Source organism: Eulemur rufifrons, chromosome 6, assembly GCF_041146395.1.
Source record: "Eulemur rufifrons isolate Redbay chromosome 6, OSU_ERuf_1, whole genome shotgun sequence".
NCBI classification, from domain to species: Eukaryota; Metazoa; Chordata; class Mammalia; order Primates; family Lemuridae; genus Eulemur; species Eulemur rufifrons.
This window is the reverse complement of record NC_090988.1, coordinates 64,766,848-64,791,916: the sequence shown is the minus strand read 5'-3', so window position 1 is coordinate 64,791,916 and position 25,069 is coordinate 64,766,848. Positions and strand designations below refer to the sequence as shown.

The following is a 25,069-nucleotide window of genomic DNA, read 5'->3' as shown; positions in this document are numbered from 1 at the left end:
GGAGGGACTACTAAACTGGAGTCACTTTGGTCCCCTCAAGGTCCGTAGCTTAATTAAGAATTTTCAGATTCTGCTCCTTCATCTTGTAATAAGCCTATGGTTTAAACTCAGATTTCAGTTTAGGTATTGAGTGTATAGATGTTGTTTAGCACTTAGAGCTCCTGTTTGGTTTCTATTTTTTAAAAAATTTAAAACCTTAGAGATTTCTCTTATTTCTGTGAACCCAGCAATGTACCTAGTTTTCCTGTTGTGGGAAGGTCCTTTAATCTATCAGAAACTTAATTTGAGTCTCTTATTTACTCTCTAATCTATTATAATCTGGCTTCTGTCACATCACTCCACTGAAACTCCATTTGCAAATGAAACAAGTAACATCTCTGTTGCTAAAAATCAATGGAAATATTTTCAGCCCTCATATTATTCCATCTTTTATGCAGCATTTGACATTGCTCATATTACCTTCTGTAGAGACTCTTTTACCTTGGCTTCTGTCACATTATGCTTTTCCTTTTCCCCCTACCTTTACAGCCACTTTGTCTTAAGACTCATTTTCCTCTTTTCTGATCTTTAAAGCTTAGTGTTTCTGAGAGTTCTAACGTAGCCCACCTTTTCTAATCGCTCTGCCAAGAAGTATGTGTAATCTGACTTCACCCTCTGGTTTCCGTTATCAGCTACTAGCTGTTGACTCCCAAATCCATACCTTTGGTCCACATCTTTCTTCTATGTTCTACACCTGTATTGAAATGTACTTGGATGTCTCAAGCCCCTTAATCTCAATTTGGTCCAATCTGAATTTATCTCATCACTCTCTACCATATCAAAAATCTACTCCACCTCTGATATACCCTATCTCAGTGAATGACATTGACAGTTGTTCAAATCAGAAATCTGGGAGTCACTCTCATCATTTCTTTCCTTCCACTGTGCTAATTAATCACCAGGACAATTGATTCCGTATCTTAAATCTCAAGTCCATTCACTTCCCTGTTTTCCCACAATCTATTCTAGTCAAGACCACCAAGATCTCCCTATGTCTAAATCTTGCTCTTCCATTTTGTCAAAAGACAAAATAACAACACATTTAGTTATAGATCTAATTGGCTTTTATTTGTGAATAAAAGCCATCAATAGGGGCAGCCTCCATTCTACAAAATAAAATGAAGCTCCTACTGAGCAATGGCAGAACAGCGCATTTTGTAACAGTGGGAAAAGGAAACCAAACAATAGGTAAAGAACTGATTGGTTAATGTCAGGTATGTCAGGATACTTTTTTTTTTGTAAGGATTAAGCAGAGGGGATTTCCTTGATAACACTGACTCAAGTAGACTGGAATCTCCTCTTCTGAGGGACAACTGGTCTGTGTGGTGCTCTACCTGTTTCCTTAAAGTTTCCATTTGATGATGTGGCATTTAGCATGAGTGACCTCCATTCTGGTTTGGTCTGGTCTACTGGGGCCAAGTGCAGAAGTTCAGTCAGTCCGAAACAACAGACTCCCATAATTTTTATTTAACAATTCAAAATACATTTGACCCTTAAACAATATGGGTTTGAACTGCGTGGGTGCACTTATATGTGGATGCTTTCATTAAATATAGTAAACCCTCGTTTTGGCAGGCTCTGCATCCACAGCCAAATACAGTATTCATGGGATGCTAAACCTGCACATAGGGAGGGCTGACTTTTCACATCTGCAGGACTAACTGTAGGACTTCATGCATGGTTTTTGGTATCTGAGGGGGTCCTGCAACCGATCTCTTACATATACCAAGGGACAACTATAGTATGCTATTTGAATGCTCCTCATAAAATGTAAATCTAATCCTTTAACTCTTCCAGATTAAAACTCTTCAATTGTTTCCCACTTTCTTTAGGAATAAAGTTTAAATGGCATGTCATGCTTCGCAAGGCCCTTCATTAACCACCCTCTCTCTACCACTCCCTCTTCTTGTGCTCTATGTGCCAGCCACCCTGAATCTCTTTTGGCTCCTCCAATGTGGGGATGCTTTCTCTTTTGGGCACTATACACGCTGTTATTCTCTTTCTATAAGCAATCATCTCTTAGCTAACTCTTAATTCTTCAGTTCTCAGCTTAAAAATCACCTGCCACTGAGAAGCTGTTTATCCTTGCTCCCCTGTCATCACTACCCCCCACACTCCAGAGCTTCTCACATTAGCCTGGCAACTATAATGCAGGAACCAGTTGGCTCTATTCATCTCTTTTGTGAATTTTTCTATGAGATGATGCAGTCTAGAGAGATGGAGGGAATTTCTGACTACTTAAGCAATGCCAGAATCTCCAGGTTTCCTGTAAAAATAAGTAGAAAAAGCCAACAGCACCAACAAAGTAAATGATGAAAATAATAGGAAACAGCTTTCAAATCATGAAATAAGTTTTCCAAGTATTTTTATGGGGGAAAATGTGTCTGTAGGCACACAGATACAGTACTAAAAGAATATTTCTAATACTAGTGACTTAAAACAATGGCAAATTCATGATGAAAATTATAATGAATTAATCTGAATTAGTAGCAACCAAAATAAGATCTGTAATATTGCTCATGGCAATTTCTCAAGTAATACTCCATCTAATAGTACTGTGTGTATTTAATATACTCACACATTCATTTCTTACAGTTATGAATTTTTAAGTTTCAGTAGACATACTTTTTTGGTTTCTTTAGGCTATTTTGATTGATATATGTCAACTATCTAGCAAAGGTTAAATAATTTAAAGATTAAATTATTTAAAAATGAGTTTCCAGTAATAGTATTTTTCATAGAAAAAATTCTTTTCAGAAAATAAAAATATGAACTAAAAAATCCAATAAAATAATAGTCTCATTATGCATGCATGCACATATATGAATTTATACATACTCACTCATATGTATTCTGCAGGAGAGAAAGCAATAGCAGAAATACACCTAAGCAGGATGCAAAATGTCCTCTAGAGAAATATAAGCAAAGGATATACACATTGTAAGTGCAAACTCAATAAATTATCGGTTAAAATTTTATGACTTAGTAATATATGGTGGGACCAGTTTATAAGTGGTGTGGCAATGGTAGCAAAAATGCCAGCAAGGAACTCAGCATTCAACATGTCTAATAAATACTAATTCACTTAGTGATTCACTAAATATTGACACTGTCAAGGATCAAAAATTCCAACACTTCCACAGATCTTTAATTGATATCTTTCAGATAAGCCAAATATTCTAGGTAAGTAAGAAACTGCCTACTGATACTATATTTCAAAGGATTACCCTTGGAAAATTAATTATTTCACTGTCTATAAAATTGCATGGATCCAAAATATGATATGGTCTTCAATAATAATCAAAAATATTATTCTATCATCTTGCTATCATTTTGGTGGCTCTTTATATCTTCAAATATTTTTCACAACTAAGGTATGTATCTGCACCCTAACAAGTTTAAAAACATTATAAATATGGTCCATTTTCTCTGCAATCACCTTAATGTGATTATTTAATAATATGCTTTTGTGTCAAATTATTTACTAAAATGTTTAGTTTTTTATATAAAAAATAAGTATTCCCATCCTTTATCTCAGAAATCAGTCTTGCATTTGGGCTCTAGAAGTAATGAGTAGTGATACATCATTTCTGTCATGTAGTCTTGAGGCAGAGGGAAATTAACAGAAAAATAAACATCAGTTTTACAGTAACTAAACATATGGCACCTAAGATATGGATGGAAAAATAACTACATATTCAAATTATTTATACAATGTATGTGTCTTTTAGAGCTCACTATATTTCTTTTTTCTTTATCTTTGATGGGATTAGTTTCATTTGATTTTGCATTGAGGCAAAAGACAGACATCTCCTTTTCCTTGGCTTTAATCAGTCTCAAATTCATCAAAGAAAAGAGAAAACGATGCTCATTTCATAAAAGGTTAACATCAATATTAGGACAAATTTTTTTCTTCTGACAAATCTGTGCTGTATTTATATTAACTAAATGTTTAAAAATACTAATCCTGAGCAAGAGAGAACAGTTTGGACTAAAGAATAAAATTCCTTCATTGCTTAAACCTAAATAGCTTTAAAATTCAACCACAGAACATAAAGTCAATAAAACTGGAATTCAGACTTCTGATGTCCACGGCAAACCTGAATACTTTGAGCAGAAATAAACACACATAGTAGATAATATGCAAAAAAGCATCAGAAATTGATGCACCTGGATTTTGTTAAATATAACAAAGCTCCTTCAGTCCTTCATGGATAAACCCAGCTAAGAGAATAGCACAAAACTGTATTGCATTGAGCAAAAATCCCTCAGAAAGGCAACACTGGATTCCTTTTTAGATAGGCATAGACTTTTTTTCAAAACATCCAAAGACATAAAAGATACATTGGGAAATACAATATGACTTCTGTTTTCATGAAAGCAAAAAAATCTGGCCACTTTGGTAACTGAAGTAAGTCACTTGAGTTTTTAGTTATAGCTACCCCCCAATGAAAAATAAGAGCTCACTACCCAGCAAAGTAGTATTATAACAAAGTATTTATACACCAGTGAAGAATTTAAGTAAAGGCTTTGCAACATGGGTCAACTCAAGCCCAGCTCTATGAATAGCTTCCTAGTTCATGTGGTGAAAGTGCACAGGAATGGGAAACTGCCGGTAGCAAGGATCCTCTCACAGTATTCCCTGTCCACGTGGGAACGGTCAGCTCAAGGTCGGCAGGGTCCACTAGGCAATGACTTCTGCCCCTGGGCACAGACCTCCAGGCTTCTTCATTACAACTTTTCTTTTATTCAAACTGTCGCTTCTTCCTCTTCATCTGCTTCTTCAATGACCTGAATCTCATCTGCTTGAGGTAAGGTGGAATTCTCCACCGGCAGCTTATTCCCATCAGCTTTACATTTTTCTTCTTCCTCTATGATTTCCTTCCATATCTTATGGTTTTCAGTGAGATGGTGCATTAGCTGGCAAAATATTCGTCGTCTGCTTTTCCTTCTTGGTGGTTCTGTGAAATTTAAAACAAATATATTCAAATCAGCAATATGATTCAATCATTCATTCAACAAATATCTAAGTGCCTATTTATTCTAGGTATTTAAGCACTGGGGTTCTAATAGTAAATAGTATGAAATAGTAGTATAAAATAATAAAATGGTATTATAAAAATAATCCCTATCCTATGGAGCTCACATTATAGTGGAAAGATCTGGACAAAAAGAAGCAAAATAGAAATATGTTAGATGATATTATAAATATGGATAAAATGGCTAGTATTATAATTATGGATAAAAATAAAACAGAGAAGAGGTTTAGAAAGACTGGGTACGTATGGGGGAGGGAAGGATACTGCTGAAGTTTCACACGAAAATAGTAACAATCCAAAGTTAAAAGCCAACCTTTCAAGGGTGTTTTATGTATTGAATTAAACACAATTACCAACATTTTGATGAGTATAGTTTTTAGAAGTCAGTTGACCTTCTCCAGTTGACACTCAGACACTAATGGTATTATGATGCAATTTTTAAAAAAACTTTAAATAAATTTTTCTATGCTAATTCTAAATGCAAGGCATGTGTATGTCGGGGGCTCATTCTTTGTAGTCATCCTATCTGTTCTGATTTATGGCATGTTTGAAAATAAAAAAAAGCTAGGTATAATTTAAATTCTACTTTAAAATAAACAACAAATAACTGCTTTCATTCACAATTACAAAGGTGACAAATTTTTTTTTAATTTTCCATTCATACTCATTGTCTTATATAGAAAACTATGTCACTACAGTTTGGTAACTCAAATTCATAATGCTATAAAACTTGGTTCTCCCCCATAGAGCCAGAGCCTGTATGTTTTCCTTTATCTCTCAACTGTTTTGAGCCATTTCCAAGCTCTATATGAAAGGCAGACTAGCAGGCTGCTTTGGAAGTTGTGTTCCTTAGCTGCCTGGTGGGGTTGGGGTTGGAGTGGGGTGTGTCAGGAGGGGTGACAGGAAGGAGAACTAGCTACTAGGACCCATCCCCTCACATATGTTCAGATGTGGTACAGCCCTATCACACATGCACAGGTAGAGCCTGCCAAAGAGTACTGACTGGAGGACAACACCTCAAGAGATGTTACTTTAATTAAATAAGAATAAGAATGTTTGTTGTGTGACAGTATTAGCATAGTACCCAACATATAGAAGTTACTCAAAACATGACTATCGATCTGAACATTTAGATAATAGTTAATCAAAATATGACTGCTGAGCTGGGCGCAGTGGCATGCTCCTGTAGGCCCAACTACTTGGGAAGCCGAGGCAGGAAGATCACTTGAGCCCAAGAGTTTGAGGTTCCAGGTGAGCTATGAACATGCCACTGCAGTCCAGCCTAGGCGACAGAGGACAGAGCAAGACCTTGTCTCTAAAACAAAACAAAACAAAACAAAAACAAAAAACAAAAGATAAGACTGCTGAATCTGTATCTAACAACCCAAGATCAAAATCCAAATTAAATAGACATTTGCAGTTAATAAAGGTTCAGTATTCCTTGTCCAAAATGCATGGGACCAGAACTGTTTTAGAGTTTGGAATATTTCATTATATTCCTAATATATTCCTATACTGCATAATATTCCTAATCTGAAAATCTGAAATGCTCTAATGAGTATTTCCTTTGAGTGTCATGTTGGCATTCAAAAAGTTTTGAATTTTGGAGCATTTCATATTTTGGATTTGGGATATTCAACCTGTAACATTAAATAAATGAGAGTATCCCTGTGTTCTTACTAGAATTTAGATTGTCTTCCATTTCTTCCTCGTCTGTATCTAATTCTTCACCATCTTCATCATCACCACTTTCAGTATCATCATCTTCTTCTGCTTCTATCCATTGACCTGGCAGCAAACCAGCAGCATCATAGGAGTTACACAGGGGACCCACTATGTGGGTGATAAAAGATTCTTGGAGTTTCGCTAGTTGAGGAGAAGAACGATCCATGAAGGGACTGATGGGCAGACCAAGATTTGCTTCTTCATCTCCCTGAGCATTGGAAAAGAAAAGTACATTTTTAACTATTGAAAGAACTACTGAGCTTTGTTGTTAAAATTATCTTGAGGTTTTTTTTTAAATAAACATAGTCTATATATCAAAATAATTTTTACAAAAAAGCATCAATGAATCTAATTACTCTATCATTTCAACTTTAAGAATTTCTTTAATATTTGAGAAATCCTAAATAACACTTTCTTCTCACATTCTTTCCAAATCAACCAGTACGGCTGATGCTCAGTTAACAAGGAAATATACATCTTTTAAAATATGTATCAGCAATTTTACTAACAACCTGCAAAATTCTACAGTGTCAATTATAGATTCTTTCTCCTAGCGGCAAAGGCATAATGGAAATATTTTTCTTGTTGTAGTTATACCTCAAATGTATGCAGCTGAATTTTGCAAGTGCTTTTCCATATCCTCCCTTTTTCTTTTTTTAAGAAAAGGCAGAACCAGACTTTTTTCTCATTGATCTGTATTATTTTTTGTTTTCAATTTCATTTAGTCCTGCTCTGACCTTAGTTATTTCTTTTCTTCTGCTGGGTTTGGGTTTGGTTTGCTTTTCCTTTTCTAGTTCCTTGAAACAATTCATTAGATTGTTGATTTGTTATCTTTCTGTCTTTTTGATGTAGGCATTTAAGGCTATGAATTTTCCCTTTAGGATTGCTTTTGCTGAATCTTGCAGATTTTGATAACTTGTGTCCCCTTTGTCATTTAGTTCAAGGAATCTTTTGATTGCCACCTTAATTTCCTCCTTAACCCAACAGTTCAGCAGTAGGATATTTAATTTCCATAACTTTGTGTAGAATTGAGTGTTTCTGTTGGAGTATTTTATTCTGCTGTGGTCTGAGAAGATACATGGTAAAATTTCTATTTTTCTGAATTTGTTGAGACATGTTTTGTGGCCTAACATGTGATCTATCTTAGAGAATGTTCCATGTGCTGATGAGAAGAATGTACATTCAGTAGTTTGGGGGTAGAATGTTCTGTAAATATCTATTAGGCCCATTTGCTCTAGAGTCTTGTTTAAGTTCAGTGTTTCTTTATTTATTTTCTCCTTGGAGGATCTGTCCAGCTCTGTCAGTGGGGTGTTGAAGTTGCCCGCAATTACAATGTTACTGTTTATCTCTTTGTTTAGCTCTAGTAGGGTTTGCTTTATGAACCTGGGTGCCCCTGTGTTAGGCACATAAATATTTAAGGTTGTTATGTCTTCTTGATAAATTGCTCCCTTTACCATTATATATTATATAATGGCCCTCTTTGTATTTCTTTACTACTGTTGATTTAATGTCTATGTTATCTGATATAAGAATTGCTACACCTGCTTTCTTTTGATTTCCATTTGTGTGGAATAATTTTTTCCATCCCTTCACCTTGAGTCTGAATGAGTCTTTGTGGGTTAGATGTGTTTCCTGGAGACAGCAGATACTTGGCTTCTATTTTTTTTATCCAATCAGCCAGGCTATGTCTCTTGAGTGGGAAATTCAAGCCATTCACATTTATTGAAAGGATTGATAAGTAGGATGCATTTCTGCTCACTTACAACTTTGACACAAACAGTACAAAAGCAATCCATGTAAACAAAACATTTGTACCCCTGTAATATTCTGAAATAATAATAAAAAAGGCAGAACTCTCTAATGAATCCAAATCAGAAAACTCAAGATGAAATACAATTTAGTAGAGCTACTATGGTTGATGTGAAGATTCTGGGGCCAGAGCCCTGCCTGCCCTCTGATACCCTCTCACTGTAGCTTCTAGGGTTCTAGAGAGCACAATTTGAGGTCATACAGATGTGGTTTCAAAACCTGCTTTTGTCACTTACTACCTGTGTGATGTTGGGCCAGCTCTTAGCCCAATTTCATGGTGTGTAAAATTTGAATAATCATCTACCTTACAGGGTTGCTACGAGGAAGAAAGGCAATATTAAGTAAAGTGTTCAGCACAGTGCTGGGCATTCCCCAAATGGTATTATTAGCATTTTGGTCCTAGTGTTTGAACTGGTTAGGTATAACTTACTCCCCACAATGTACAAATTCTGCAGGCAAGCAGTGTTTATCTGAAATAAGCCAACATAATAACCTTGAAGAGACAACCAGAAACTGTCCCAGTGATTAACTGTCCCATGATTAAAAGTCTTTTATGATTTTATCTTCTGTGAGGTAGGAAAACTATTAATATTTTTCAAAAAAAAGTTAGGTTTATCTATAGGCCTCTGTAATTTCATAGGTATAGTCCAGGAGTTTGGCTATTCTAAGCCCATGACAGTTAAATGGCTATAGCGATATAAAGATAGTATAATTAAGAAAATAAAAAGAAAAAAAGTTGGGCAAGGTTATCATTTTGTCCCCATATCTAATGGAGGTTTAACAGCATAACCAGAATGGGAAGGAATTTTAGTTCTGATGAAGTATGATTAGGACTTTCATATGTGATAGGGAATCAGATGACATTTTCCTCCTTTGACATGAATAATGAAACCTAGAAAGATTAAGTGAAACTGTCTGAGACAATATATTATTTTTACTGATAGATCTGAAATTATAATAGCTAACATTAAGCATTTATGTGTCAGAACTATTCTACATACTATATAGATATTAATTGATTTAATCTTCACAGCAACCTTATGAGGTAGGCACCATCATTATTCCTATTTTATCAATGAGGAAACTGAGGCACAAAGCAGTTAAGTAACCTACCCAAGGTAACACTGACAATAATAAGGAGTCAGGATTCAACCTCAGGCATGGCTTCTAAGTTTGTTTAATAAGTATTAATTCGATATGCTTTTAAGATAATTCTATAAGTTGGGTCTAAATTAACATTTCTAATGTTATTTCATTGAACTAGTGAGTTTTCTAAACTTGACATACACCACTATTTTTTTATTACCTATTTGTACAGATAATATAAAGATAGCATTTTCTTAAGCATAAAATTCCCCTTTTGTGAAAATGAGATCTACTGGAGATCTCTTAGGCAGGCTTCAATTATTATTGAGAATGAGGATGCAAACTATATATTATAATCTTACAAATTAGGTAAATATAACCATTTATTTCCCAAAATTAAATATAATTTAGTTTAACTGTATCAGAGAATAGTAAAACATTAATAATCTTGGAATATTTATATATTTCCATGATTATACAGTATGGTATTTCATAACTTATAAACAGCAGAATGTACATTATTGTGTTGGGATATTTAGCTAAGGTGGTGAAAAACACTGCAAATTTACAATACAGGCTGGGGGTAATAAATTTTACCAGGTACATGGTTATATAGGCTCAAATTCATTGCTCCTATTTTGTACTCATAGTGAGAAAGCCCTCACTTGATAGACATCTTGATCTTTCCTGATCATCAGGGCCAACAACAATTTATAAGAAATGTAATTCTAAAGCCAAGAAGGTGTATTTGATACTTTGGAGATAATGAAATGTTAGGCTTGTGGGGAAATCAGTGCACTTCTACATTGTAGGAAGCCTCAAAGTTGGACAAAAAAATGGCACAGATTCTGCCAAGTGGTAGGATTAAAGTCAAGATTTTAAAAGATGTAACAGAAGAGCATATTTGTATCTTTGGATCCTTGAAAATCACTAAGTATCTACTCTGTGCCCATTCTAGCTTTCTAATTTCTCCTTCTCTGCCAGGACTCTTGCCCAGTTGATGTTTCTATGGCAGGGTAGTTAGACTTTGTATAGCGGACCTGAAAATGGGTTGATATTCTTTAAATATATTCTGAGAACACTCTGAATAACTTAAAAACCACTTCATCAGGAAATAAATTTTTCTAGGTTATAGATTCTCAGGGTTGAAAGGGACTTTTAAATCATAAGGTAGTCTATCCTTATCTCTAGACTCAAGGGTATGTTCAGTCCACTCCAGAGGGGCAATAAACTATTTTTTGTTGCTTTAAATTTTAGCTGCAAAGGCAAACAGATCTGAGAAAATACTAAGAACCACGGCAAATGCAACAGTTTCTAACCCTTGCCAGGCAAAGCAACGCAGATTTCAAACATTTAATATAGCTATTCAAATCCCAAAGGCCAGTGTCTTCACATGGCAGCTCTTAAAAATCCCAGAAGTTTCAACTTACCTGCTCATAAAATTCATTGACAATGCCTTCTGTCCATTTCAAATGCAAATCTCGAACTTTTGCTGGGCCATTTATATCTGCCAGTTTGATACACACCTGACATACTAAGAGGCGATCATTTTCACTATTCCATTCTATGCCATTACTATTTACATCATTGGCCTATTTTGGAAAAACAAAATTATTTTAGGTTCTGAGAGCTCAGGAGTTCTTTAATAGTTATTGGGGTTTTTTTGTCTTACTAAATTATCTTCAAACTGTTCCTGTCTAAATGACATGAAGAAATTTCAGTAAATGCTTCTTTTAATCAGTTTATACCATAAAATGGACCTCTATGAGTTAAATTTCTCTTTGAAGTGTCTATAATTTTGTTTCAGTGGAACCATAACTTTTTAAAAACATACAACCAACCATGGATTTCAATATTTGTGATTACCAAAGAGAATTGTAATTTATATGTGTGTATATATATGTGTATTATGTATAAATATATATAGGTATATATCATCAATAAATCATATAAGAATTGTAACTATTTATTTCTACCTCAGAAAAAGAACACTTAGCCGGGTCAACACAGCAAGACCCCATCTCTACAAATAATTTAAAAATAAGCCAGGCATGGCGGTGTGTGCCTGTAGTCCCAGCTACTTGGGAGGCTGAGGTAGGAGGATTGCTTAAGCCCAGGAGTTTGAGATTACAGTGAGCTATGACTGCCTCACTGCATTCTAGCCCAGGTGACAGAGTGAGACCCTGTCTCAAAAATAAAACAAAACAAAACACTTAAGGAGCTAAGGAGAAGTTGGCTCTAGCTGTGAAAGGTAACATGATACAGTTAAAAGAATACAAGTCTTAAAAGCTGACCCTTGTGGTTGTAAATCCTGATTCAGAATGATTTACTAATTCAGTGTACAATATTGGAAAAATTACTTAACCTATTTGACTCTAACTTTCTTCATCTATGAAATAGGAAAAGTAATATCAATGAGGATAAATAAATAAAAAATGCCTACTTCATGGTAAATGCTAAATAAATATTAACATTGTTATTTAAATAAATGGTAATTACCATTATTACTTAGGCAAACTAGTATGACTTTCAAGAACACAAATTTCCTTTTGTAAAAAATGAAGAGAATGGGCCAGATCATGGCTTTTGAATTTTAGTGCGATGGTTGTTTTTCTTGGCATCAAACTCCTTTGTCAGAGGAAAATTTAGGAAGAACATCATCACAGAAAATACTTAAAAGGAGACCTATTTTGATTGAAACTGGGTAGGAGGTCTACAGCCCCACTCATATGGCATTTTCCTGAGACTTCAGCATAGAAGTCTTTGAGGAACACAGATTCAAAAGTATTGGGTGAAATAATATTTTACCTGTAAAAGGTGACTTAAGCACTTAAATGAATTTTATTATTAAATAAAAATAAAAGGGAATAGAACTATATGACTATGAAACCATTTTAAAGGTACCCTGATTTCTTGCTGATTTTAAAAAGTATTTTATTATTATCATGATAGTAACACATATCGGAGTCTCCTTCCAGGGGTTAAATCTAGTATTCCTTTTGTTACCAGTTTCTCTACCCTGAAGGTGCGGCTTCCTTTAGGTCATAAAAGTCATCAAGAAAGCAGCAGCTTCTTGCCAGCTAAGAGGGGGCATCCTTCCCTTAGGGATCTAAAGCAGTGCTTCTCAACATTTTTTCACCCCAAATGTCTGAGGGATAGAACACACTCTCAGTACCACTCTCATACGAGGGCAGTGATTCTTGATCTCCCAATGATTGAATTCTTTGAGGGGAAAGACTTTGACCTGTTCTTTCCTCATTTTTCCCTAGCACAATGACTGAACAGAGTGAGCAATCCCAATAAACAGTTGTTGAGTGAGTGACTTATTCTCAAGTAGAAGAGGGTACTTCCCTTCCCCTACACTAGGCAGTTAAGGAATCATAATATAAAGAAGGTATAACAGGTGTAGTGAGGTGGGCGTAACTGGCTTCTTAGAAATATATCTTTAATTCCATATAATGCCTTACTTGAAACTGTGCATGACATTCTCAAATCTGCCCATAAAATCATTTGAAATAATTAATTGAATTGTCACTATGTGAAAGAAAGTCACAATAATATAAGTCTATGTGTTGAAAGAAAATATAACAAGCAACAGTATTTTAGGACATGTTACCATAACAATAAAAATGTTTTATTTTAAAAAATTTAGGTGCATATTATTTTACATCAATTATTTATTGTTACTTCATGAGTAGTATTAATTCTGACTTAACATTAAAAAAACAACTTTTATCAGTAACAGTGACAACAATGATTTCCATTTTTGAAATCAAGCACTAATTTGCGTAACAAACCTTGGCATTGAATTCAGCAAGAAAATCAAAATGCTTTTTAAGATCTGTGGCAAGGATTGCTTCAATGACTAAAAAACGAAAGCGCTTGAATTCCACATGATCAAGATTAAGAAGGAAGTTGTATTCTGGGCGAGAAAGATATAAATTCCAAGCTGATGCAGCATGATGATTTTCCAGAACAGATTTGTCGTTGTACAAAACTGCCTAAAAAGGAATACAGAAAACGAGACAGGCATCTCAAAGATATTAAACTTTAATAATTAATAGGGTTAGGGCTGGTTGGAAGAATACAAACAATAAGTACCTATGATATACCAAGCATTTTACCAGGTATTTTAATACCTGTGAGAATGGGTTGTGATCATCTTAGAAATGAGTAGACTGACGTGCACAGAGGTTAAGGTATACCTTTCCTTCCAGCACGCACAGCTAGTAAGTGAAAGCGTTGTCTCCAAAGTTCATCTTCTTTGCAGACACCCGTGCTGCCTCTCAAGAGATATAAAGTTGATATTTTGAGGTCTACTTTATTTAATCAGTAAACCTTCTCAGAAAAAGCTTCCGTTAATAAAGTCATTAGGGATCAAGAGCAGGTATAGGGATACATTTCTATTCTTTAGCCAGCATGGAGTCAGCGGTGATGGGGACTTAAGAAGAGGAGGCAGGAGTACTGTCTGGAGACCCACGTGTCTGAGATGGACATATCCTATACTACCATCCTGACACAGTGCCTGGGAGTAAGAGAGAAGTATGAAAAGGGTAAAAGTACAAATACTCTGGTTCAAATGGTGTGGAACTACTCACTTTTTCTCCACCTTACTCCAGTGGAAGACCCTGAGGTGCCTCCTCAGTACTCTAGGACTTTGGAATACAGATTCAAAACCACTGGAGTATAGAATTTCTAAAGCCTCTTCCACCTCTAAAAATTAAGCAATTTTGCAAATTATTTAAAAAGCATAGTAATTATTAAAGAACTTCCACAGCCAAGTTGTGCTAAGGGCTGGGGATAAAAATAAAAGCCTTGTTCCTGTTTTCATGGAGCTTACTGTCTAACGAGAAAGGACAGACAAAAATAGGAGATCTCAGGTAAGATACCTATTCTTACAGCTTAATTACATAGCTCTATTTATTATTTGTGAAAATTAGCTATAGCCTGGATTTAAGCACAGATGCCTAACACCATATGATTATTTTTACACTATTTCATTTTAGGTAAGAAATGGTATGATTTAAACTTTGCAACAGGCCATATAAAGGCATTTCATACTAACCTTAATACAACTTCTAAACATCATAAATTCCAAAGAGAAAGAGTAAGTTTCGAAAGCTCCCTATGAGGTCAATTTACATTTAATAGCGATTTGACTAATTCATGCTCAAATATGATGAAGACTGATAAACTATCAGAATAGCTTTGTCTGTTCAGGAAGAAGTAATCATATCTCGGACTCATTAAAACACAATGTACAATGAGTACCCTGTGAAGCTAGCTGACTTAATAAACTCTCAGCTGGCAAGATCAGTTTAAAAAAAAATGAGTAAGTTCAGAATTCCTTCACCATTCAAATTACTCTTTGAAATTACCAAAGAATATGAAGTGGGGCAAAAATATGAATCAATATTAGAATCTAGACATGATCACCATACTGGAAACTTCAAAGACAAGGTGAAAATGAGATGGATTGAGGAAAGGTCAACTACGTCACTGCATGAGAAGGATAAACCTACCTGAAGAGTAAGTGGGAGGAGTCCCCTTCTGAACCCCAATAAACTCACTAGCTCATAGCTGAGTGGTGGCAAGAAGGATTCATGGAGCAGTAAGTAGGAAGCAAATGTCAATTCTACTACGGAAGAATACTTGGAGGTAGCACATACAGCAGCAGACCAAGCTTAAATTTAGTAAGAAAAACATTCCAGGTAAAATAGATAATGATGCCACAGCTAGCTCTTACTGAGGGCTCTTTAAAGTAGAGAAGGAAGACCGTGCCCCAGCTAATTTAGAGCTGCAGTATATTAAAATCCTTTGACTTTGTGCTAAAGTACTTTGCTACCTTCTTTATCTAGCTATAGATCCCTTCCTTCTCTCTAGAGGCAAATACATCTATAATTTGGCAAAACAAATTAGTTAATCATAAACCTTACTTTTCACCCTCTGAGTTGGAAAGATCTAAAAATGAGTTTAATACAAACTGATAGAATCTTAGCAAATAGTAACACCTTTAAATGAATATGAGCAAAAAGAGAAAACCCATCAGACGTTAAGAAAGACAGACGAAACAAAGGAAGAGTCTGACAAAGCTGAACAAATGTCCCTGTTTAGTAAGAAACAGGAGGAAATATTTTTAAAAATCTAGGTTATAGTCATGATCTGATGACTAAAAGGGTACTTCAAGTGAAAAATCTTGGATTAAGAAAGAATGTTCATTTAAAAATTAACATTCCTAACTTTAAGAAAATCCAGTGGAGGTAGCAAACAAATAAGATGCTACAGAAAACAAAGCAGCTAGTTTTAAAACAGACATTTTAAAGAAATAGTCTTAATGAACAGCTATCACCTTGGGATTCCATTACCCTGAGGTTCTGGGTTTGTTCTAAAATTTCTAATAATCTCGTATCTTCTTTTGTCTTAGTTACCACCCTTGTTTTGGTAGGTGACTTTCTTAGGATGGATGGGCCATGATTTTTTTGAATCATGGCATACCTGAGAATCTCTTTTATTTTGTTCTTATGCTCCATGGTACCTTAGGTGATTATAGAACTAACTTGAAAATAACACCTCCATGCCAGCACAGCCTGTCTCCTACCTACTTTACTTCTTCCCTAGCACTTATGTCATAATTATCTCCCTCTCTTCCCCTTCAATCTGTCTTTCACTCACTCACACACACACACACACACACACACACACACAGACATTTATTTTCTTGATTTACTAGAATATAAGTTCCAGGAAGGCAGACTTTTTCCCCTATTTTATTTAATAACAATGCCTAAATAGTGCCTGTCCCACAATATGATGTACCCAATCAGTACTGAACAAATAAACAAATGAATAAATTCCTTTAGAATGCTGAAGACTTTATTAGAGTATTGTCCAGCATCCATTGCTGCTAAAATATATATAATGCCAATTGAATTTTTGTTCTTTTATAGATGTGTTGTTTTCATGCTCTCAGGAATTCTTTTATTTTTAAAAATCAATCTCTGGTGTTCTGAAAATTTTCCAGGATGTATTCTGTGTGGGCTTGGGGTTGTTTTCCCCTATTCAATTTCCCTGGTGCTTGGTGAACCCCTTCAATCCAAAGACTCCTCTCTTTTTAGAACTCCCACTAATCAGATCTTGACCTGGTCCCCCATGCCCTATATTTTCTCTCTCTTTATCTTCTTGGTCCATATTCTAGGAGACATTACCTGGACTTTTACTTCCAATGCTTGTATTATATTTTTAAAAATTCTGCAGTAATATATTTGGTTTCTAAGAGCTCTAACTTGTTTTCTGATGTTTCCTTTTTTACAGTTTCTTCTTCTTATTTTATAGATGCAATATTTTTCAAATTCTCTGAGAATACTTTTTTTTAATTAAATGCTTTTCTATTCCCTAGATTATCTTTTCCCCTGTGGTCAATTATTCCTTTCATTCCAGGCTGCTGGCTAATTGTATATGCCTGGTGATCTGGTTATTTGTTGATATAAAAAATGAATTCTAGATTGCAGGTGTAACTTTCCACTGCTGTTATGTATGTTTTATTGCTGAGTCTCTCCCCTTGGGAAGGATGAGTAGGAACTCTGTGATATGGATGGGGTCTGTTACCTAGCAAGTTTTGCTTTACAATTATCAGACTGGGTGCCAGATGTTCAATTTCCAGAATGAAAAGGAGTCACTCTGGAGTACTAATATCCATTCTAGTAACTCTTATTCTCTCCAGGCAGTTTCCTTTAATATTTAAGGTATCAGTTTTCTGCCTGGAGGTAAATGCAGGGTTGTAGTAGCTCTGCTAAAAAGGGTGCGTGCGTGCATGTATGTGTATGTGTGTGTGTGTACACCCACAGGAAGAGCAAGCAGAGGCAAATAGCATCATGAGTCTCTCTGGGGTTCCAGCCATGCTATGGGCCCCTTCTGTTATACTTTTATCTGTCAATATTTGTCTATCTGCTTTTCATTTTCCAGAAGTACTGTGAAATTTTCTGACCTACTGGTGATAATACTCTTTCACTTATTCCTCTCTGTTGTAATGAGCTTATTATCTTACTATCATTTTAATGAGTTCTCAGGAAGAAGGGGAGACAAATACATGTGTTTAGTCATCATCTTGATCCATACTTTGGGAGCTAAAACAAATTTACAAATCTCAGCTTAAAATTTTGTTTTCTTTTACCCCAAATCTCATCAAAATATTCTAGAAATACAGTTATCTCAAGCACTAATCTCCATCTTTCAGCCAACTTTTCATTTGGAAATAGCTCTGAAGGCTCTTAGAATCTTATTAATACTGACATTCTTCCAGGATACACCTGACTACGTGCTTCACCTTCTTTCCTGGCAAGAATTCTCCTGTGTCTTCTCAGCACACTGTCCTTACCATGAAACGGAAGAGAATGCTTGTCTCTATAATACACTGGAACTATAATATCTTTCACTAATTAAGGCCTGACTAGACCCACTGAGTTTCCAAAGATGAAAGAACCTACTTTATTACTTAACCACATCCTTATCTCATAAGTGCTAGGTGAACAAGGCCTCTTTGGGAAGAACAGTATATATTTCAGAAAAGGTAGGAGTATTACAGAGCAAAGAATTCAGGCATCTTTCAACATTCCACAAAAATTAACTGAATGCTTTTTATGTGTCAGCCACCATTTTAGGTATTATGAAATAAAAGAGACAGAAATCCCTGCCCTCACAGAACTTTATATTTCACTGAAGAGAAACATATAATAAGCAGAATATATAGTATGCTAAATGATCATTGCTATGGAAAAAATAAAGCACAGAAGAAGCTTCACAGTGCTAGGAAGAGGATTTTGAAATTTTAGATGAAAGGAGGGGACAAAATGAGCCATACAGATATCTAGGGAAAGAGTCCTCTGGGCAGGGAGAACGGAAAGTGCTGAGGCTCTCAGAAAGGGAGTGTGCCTAGGATAGAGAGGGAATAAGCAAGGAGGCCAGAGAAGCTAGACTTGGGTAAGTAAAAAAAAGAAGAGTTAATGGGGCTAAATAACATAGGGCATTTTAATGACTCTTTTACTAGGAAGCAAGGTTAACGCCACTGGAGAATTTGGAACAGAGTAATGTAACTCGCATTTAAACAGGGTCACTCTGGCTGATATGTGTTGAGAACAGGCTGAAGGGGAGCAGGGAACAAGCAAGGAGACTAGGTAAGAGGATACATTTTTTCACAGATGAACTCTCTAATTAGTCTCCTTTCCATTGTAGCACATCCTATTGCTTCATTTATTGGCAATTCTTAACAATGAGAAGTTGGAAATAACATGATTATTGATATTATGTTCAGACTTCATGTTTGTATTTTGATTAGGACAACATGTATGAGTACGCAACTTGTATAAATTGTATTTATATATCATTGTTTTAAATTATCTCTATGGGAGAGAGTTAACACTAGAATTCACTTATTTGTCATACCCTTTAGGGAGAGGTAATGAGTAAGTTTGACTCACCTATATGCAAAACAAATGAAAGAAGTAATAAAAATAGAGAGTAGACTAGAACAGTAAATAATTTCTATGATAATAATATGATATTAATACTAATCAACAATTAATAATTTCATGATATCTGGCTCAGGAGTTTCTCATGCCATATAAAACAGTAGAAAATTTTCCATATGTTATCTCTTTGTACCCTTAATCATATCAGATACATATTTTTAGGTTCAGAAGAATAAACCTTTGAGTTCACACAACTAATAAGTGGGCAACAAAAATCAAACACAGGACTCTTGATTTAAGTCCAGTGCTTTTTCCACTGTGCCACTACTCGGCAATCTATGATTCTCAAAAGGAGTAGGATTTTCAAAGACTATGATGTATTAAATCAGAGAGAACAGGCACCTGATTCTTGCAGAACAGTACTGCAAATGGGGAAACATGTGCTCCTTGGGGGCAGTTTCTCTCAAAACAATAGTTAGAAAATGGGCAAATATTAATAACCTGGTCTAAATTCATCAGAAAGTTACCTGTGGAAATCATAAGCTACTAATAAAATCTCACTGGAGAAATGAAAGACATGGCCCTTTTAACCCATTTACACACACATGCACCCCATTATACCCACTTACACATATACATATACAGACCTCCCTATATGCCTCCCTCCCACCCAAATACATGCTTGACATTCAAGAGAATTTATCTCTTATATTTAAAAAGTTGGAGTGTATGAAAGAGATAAAGGTGAAAAAAGAAACACAGAAAATGGCTACAGAAGATGAAAGTATCAGAACTGAGATTTAAACATACAACGATTAAGTGAAGAAGTCAGATGAATTCAACAATTATTGAGTACCTACTTTTTTTGTAAGGCATGCAGTTAGAAACACACCGATGATATTTCAGGCATCCTCTGCATAAACAAACCCCACTACCACACTATGTTCTATTTAACCCACAACCACACTAAATTCTACTCAAAGCTATGTATTTAGTTCCAGGTCCTAATGTTTAAAACTATTGCAATTATAGTATCCATTTGTTGGGAACTCCTACTTCTTTATGCAAATTGTAACTCTAAAGGAACTTTATACCTTATCAGCAGTACTGAATACAAAATAATATTACACCAGAAGAATTTTTACATACAGTTGTATATTCAGAGCTAAGAGATTTAGGGTCTGGATATTAAGGCAAATCTTGGGGGGAAAAAAGAGAAACAGAGAACAATAGAAAGATTAATAGTTCTCCTCAACCATTATAGCTTTTAGCCATACAACTGACCTAAGCAGAAGGAATATAAATCTTATATGTAGTCAGGAGTTTTGTCAATTTGATCAAAGACAAAAATATTGACAGCAAGTACTCTAGCATTTGACAAAACAATGAATTACTATTTCAAGACCTGTTTACTATTTTCTAGTTGAAGGTGATTTTTCTCTTAATTTGCTAGCACATACATGTCAATGCCACGTGTTTATTCAATTAATTAAAATCTAGAGTCTTAAAGTCAGATGGGATAGTCATATGATCCAACTAAAGAATGATTTATAACGGGATGTGCAGCATGCTTGTAAAATTTCAGAATTACTCTTTAAATTTTATGAAAAAGTATTTCCTACCTGAGGGGCATTTGTAGCCACTAGAAATGCATTTGTCCGCCCTGGGTGATCATAATCATGCATGGCAGCTGCCACGTACAAAGCCATCAATTCTAATGCAGGAATGTTTGAAGACAGGCAGCCATAACTCTCATCTGGAATAGAGCAGCTCTTCGAAGATATATAAGCAATTCGTCCAAGGTTAATTCTACCATCAGAATCTGAGGAATAATAAATTGTAAAATAAACCAGCATTAGTACATAACAATTATGCATGCCAAGGAGATGATTTCCCATAGGTAATGTGATCACTTATCTTACTTGTTGACTTAACTAAGAAATAAACTCTATGAACTTAAAGAGTATACCATTACCAATATGCATGCTAATACAGAGGAACAGTGTTAAATAGGACCCTGAAGTTGCTTACTTTACAAGACAGGATAGGATTCTCACGCCAGTTTGATGTTAACTCAGGCTAATAATAATTTTTAAAAACCTCTTATTTTTAAACATTTGTTATTAAAGGGCTAGATATAATGGTTAGGGTATAGGATGTAACAGAAAAAAACAATCTTAGCGAATAAAATTTTATGAAACAAGTATAGAGATTTAGGAAGTTAATGTATTGCCAAACTAAGTTCTCAACATAGATGCTTTTCAAATCTCATCCAGAAAAATTAAATTTCATTTGAAGCCCCTTTCCCCTTCTTTTTCCTTCCATGAAGCTCTGTATAATATAATGGAATGAAATGCTATGGAAAATGAAAAGGCATGAAAACTGGAGAATGTGTCAGTCTATATAACTCTACCCTGTTGTCAGAAACAACATTTTCACTATCCACACTGTGCTTTTGGTGTCTTAATACTTTACCATTCATTTCTTTTTTTATTATATTTTGGTGGCTTTATCTATCTAGATGATTATTGCATTATTTTTGCTAAATGAATCTTAAGAAAGTATGAGGAGGGAAAAGAAACAAAGAAAAAGGAAAAACAAAGAAAAAAAGAAAAAGAGGAGACAGCACATAAAACCCCAAAGATATGAGAGATACAAAATTTCCCTGGTTGTATTCATTGGTGGAACCTAGACATAATGTTCTGTCTTGTTAAAGTTCAAAATGATTTTTTAACCCTAATTTAGTTGACTCAATATTTGCCATCAAAAGAATTTTTTACCATAATGACTTTAATACACTAGTGACAATTACAAAGATACCTCATTATTTTCATGCTATTTATATTTGTACCTAAATTGAGTTTTAGAATAACCCACACCAGAGCTATGTTTAAAAATTATTTATTTGTTAATTATTTTTAAAGATGGGTTCTTGCTATGTTGCCCACGCTGGAGTGCAATGGGTATTTACAGGCATGATCATCATAATGTATCACAGCCTTGAACTCCTGGCCTCCAGTGATCCTCCAGCTTTAGCCTCACTCACCACTGTGCTTGGCTTAGAGCTATTTTTAAAATAATCATAAAAAAATAAAAACAAGACAGTTAAATGTATGAATATGGATAAACATAAGCAATCAAATTTCTAACAAGAAGACTTTATCAAAATCAGAGTCAATAATTTGAATTTTTTACTATGTTACATATATCCTGAATTTCTCCTACAATTTAAAAATATATAAATAAAATTAAAAATGGCAAAAGATATTCTTTTAAACTCAATAATTACTTAGAATTGGCATATTAGGATCTTAATATATTAGTTTGTATATGCTTAACAAAAAATTAATAGTATGAAAAAGAACATAGTTGGCAAGGACAATTAAACATAATTATTGTGAATCCCATTTATTTGCTTCCTTTCAGAAAATGGTGATTCTTTTAATTTGCTGACTCATTTCAAAGGAGGCCTCAGTAAAAGACATCAAGATTGGAAGGGAAGATGCAAATTATCTTTATTTGCAGATGGCATGATCTTATATATATATATAGAGAGAGAGAGAGAGAGAGAAAAAAAATCCCAGGAAATCTGCTGAAAAAACTACTAGAACTAATAAATTAATTCATCAAGGTTGCAGGGGACAAGATCAACATCCAATAATCAATTGTATTTCTACACAGTAGTAACAAGCAATCAAAAAATGAACCTGAGAAAACAATTCCATTTAGAATAGCATCAAAAAGAGTAAGATACTGCAGCTGACTGAGGCAGAAGGATTGCCTGAGCCCGGGAGTTTGAGGCTGCAGTGAGCTATAATTGCATCACTGCATTTCAGCCTGGGTGATAGAACAAGACCCTGTCTCAAAAAAAAAAGAAAAGATACTTAAGAATAAATTTAACAAAAGAAGTAAAAATCTAGTATTCTGAAAACTGCTAAATATTGTTGAAAGAAATTAAAGAAGACATAAATAGGCAAGGGCAGGTGGATCAGGTGGATCACACCTGTAATCCTGGCACTTTGGGAGGCTGAGATGGGAGGATAACTTGAGACCAGAAGCTTGAGACCAGCCTGGGCAACATAGTGAGACTCTGCCTCTACAAAAAAAAAAAAAATAGAAAAAATTAGCTGGGCACGGTGGCATGTACCTGTAGTCCCAGCACTTTGAGAGGCTGAGGTGGGAGGACTGCTTGAGGCCAGGAATTTAAGACCAGCCTGGGCAACATAGTGAAACCTTGTCTCTACAAAAAATAAAAAAACTTAGCCAGGCATGGTGGCATGCACCTGGAGTCCCAGCTACTCGGGAGGCTGCGGCAGGAGGATCACTTGAGCCCAGGTGTTTGAGGCTGCAATGAGCTATGATCATGCCACTGCATTCTAGCCTAGGTGACAGAGTGAGACCTCATCTCTTTAAAAAAAAAAATCTTGAGACAAACAAAATGAAAACACAACATACCAAAACGTATAGGGTATAGCAAAAGCAATTCCAAGAAGAGAGTATGTAGCAATAAACTATATTTAAAAAAGAAGATAACAAATAAACAACCTAATGTTATTCCTCAAGAAACTAGGAAAAGAAGAACTAACTATGTCCAAAGTTATTAAAAGGGAAGATATAGCAAAGGTTAGTGCAAAAATAAATGAAAAAGAGACTAGAAAACATAAAACTGACAAACCTTTTGGTAGGCTAAGAAAAAAAGAAAAGACAAAAGAAAGAGGAGACATTACAACTGATACCATAAAAATACAAAAATCATAAGAGATTACCATGAACAATTATACACCAACAAATTGAATAACCTAAAGGAAACTGATAAATTCCTAGAAACAACATACCAAGACTGAATTATGAAGAAATAAGAAATCTGAACAGACCAATAACAAATAAGGAGATTGAATCAATAATCAAAAATCTCCCATCAAAGAAAAGCCTGGGACCTGAGGGTTTCATGGCTAAATTCTACCAAACATTTAAAGAACTAATACCAATCCTTCTCAAACTCTTCCAAAAAACTAAGAGGAGAGAATACTTCCAAAGTCATTTGCAAGGTTAGCATTTCTCTGACTCCAAAGCCAGACAAAGACACTAAAACGAAAGAAAATTATAGGACTATACACCTGATAAACATAGATGCAAAAATCTTCAACAAAATACCAGCAAACCAAATTCAATAGACTATTATAAGGATCATTTACCATGACCAAGTGGGATTTATCCCTGGGAAGCAAGGATGGTTCAATACACACAAATCAACAAATGTCATACATCATATTAACAGAAAAGGACAAAAACCATATCATCATATCAGTAAAAGCATCTGACAAAAATTCAACATTCCTTCATGATATAAACTGCCCGCAAATTAGGTATAGAAGAAATGTTCCTCTACACAATGAAGGCAATGCAGGACATACCCACAGTTAACATCATAGTCAATGGTGAAAAGTTGAAAGCTTTTCCTCTAAGATCAGGAATAAGACAAAGATGCTCACTCTCACCACTTCTATTCAACATAGTACTGAAAGTCCAAGCCAAATTAGACACGAAAAAAAATTAAAGGCATCCAAATTAGCTAGGAAGAAGTTAAATTCTCTGCCATCTCTGTTTGCAGATAACATAATCTTTATACAGAAAACTCTAAAGATTCCACTAAAAAACTGTTAAAACTAACTGAATTAAGTAAAGTTGCAGGATAAAACATCAACATACAAAAATTAGTAGTATTTCTACAAATTAGTAAGAAACTATCCAAAGAGGAAATCAAGAAAAGAATTCTATTTACCACAGTCTCAAAAAATACTGAGGAATAAGTTTAACCAAGGAGGTAAAAGACCTACACAATGAAAAATATAAAGCATTGATAAAAAAAAAATTGAAGAAGGCACAAATACATGGAAAGATATGCCA

At 34.9% G+C, this 25,069-nt stretch overlaps 1 protein-coding gene across 3 annotated transcripts in view; it reads right to left on the bottom strand.

The window, feature by feature from the left end:
- Window positions 1–3,859: 3,859 nt before the first annotated feature.
- PDE3B (phosphodiesterase 3B) overlaps window positions 3,860–25,069 on the bottom strand; it is a 139,604-nt gene continuing 118,394 nt past the window's right edge. For 2 of the 3 annotated variants that reach the window (XM_069471174.1, XM_069471175.1), the window contains exons 12-16: window positions 20,785–20,984; window positions 13,496–13,699; window positions 11,129–11,290; window positions 6,759–7,011; window positions 3,860–5,000 (exon numbers count right to left, since the gene is read on the bottom strand). In XM_069471174.1, coding sequence (XP_069327275.1) covers window positions 4,789–5,000; window positions 6,759–7,011; window positions 11,129–11,290; window positions 13,496–13,699; window positions 20,785–20,984 — 1,031 coding nt within the window. In that variant the 3' untranslated portion in view covers window positions 3,860–4,788. The remainder of the gene's footprint in view (window positions 5,001–6,758; window positions 7,012–11,128; window positions 11,291–13,495; window positions 13,700–20,784; window positions 20,985–25,069) is intronic. The other variant, XM_069471176.1, reaches the window with a different exon arrangement.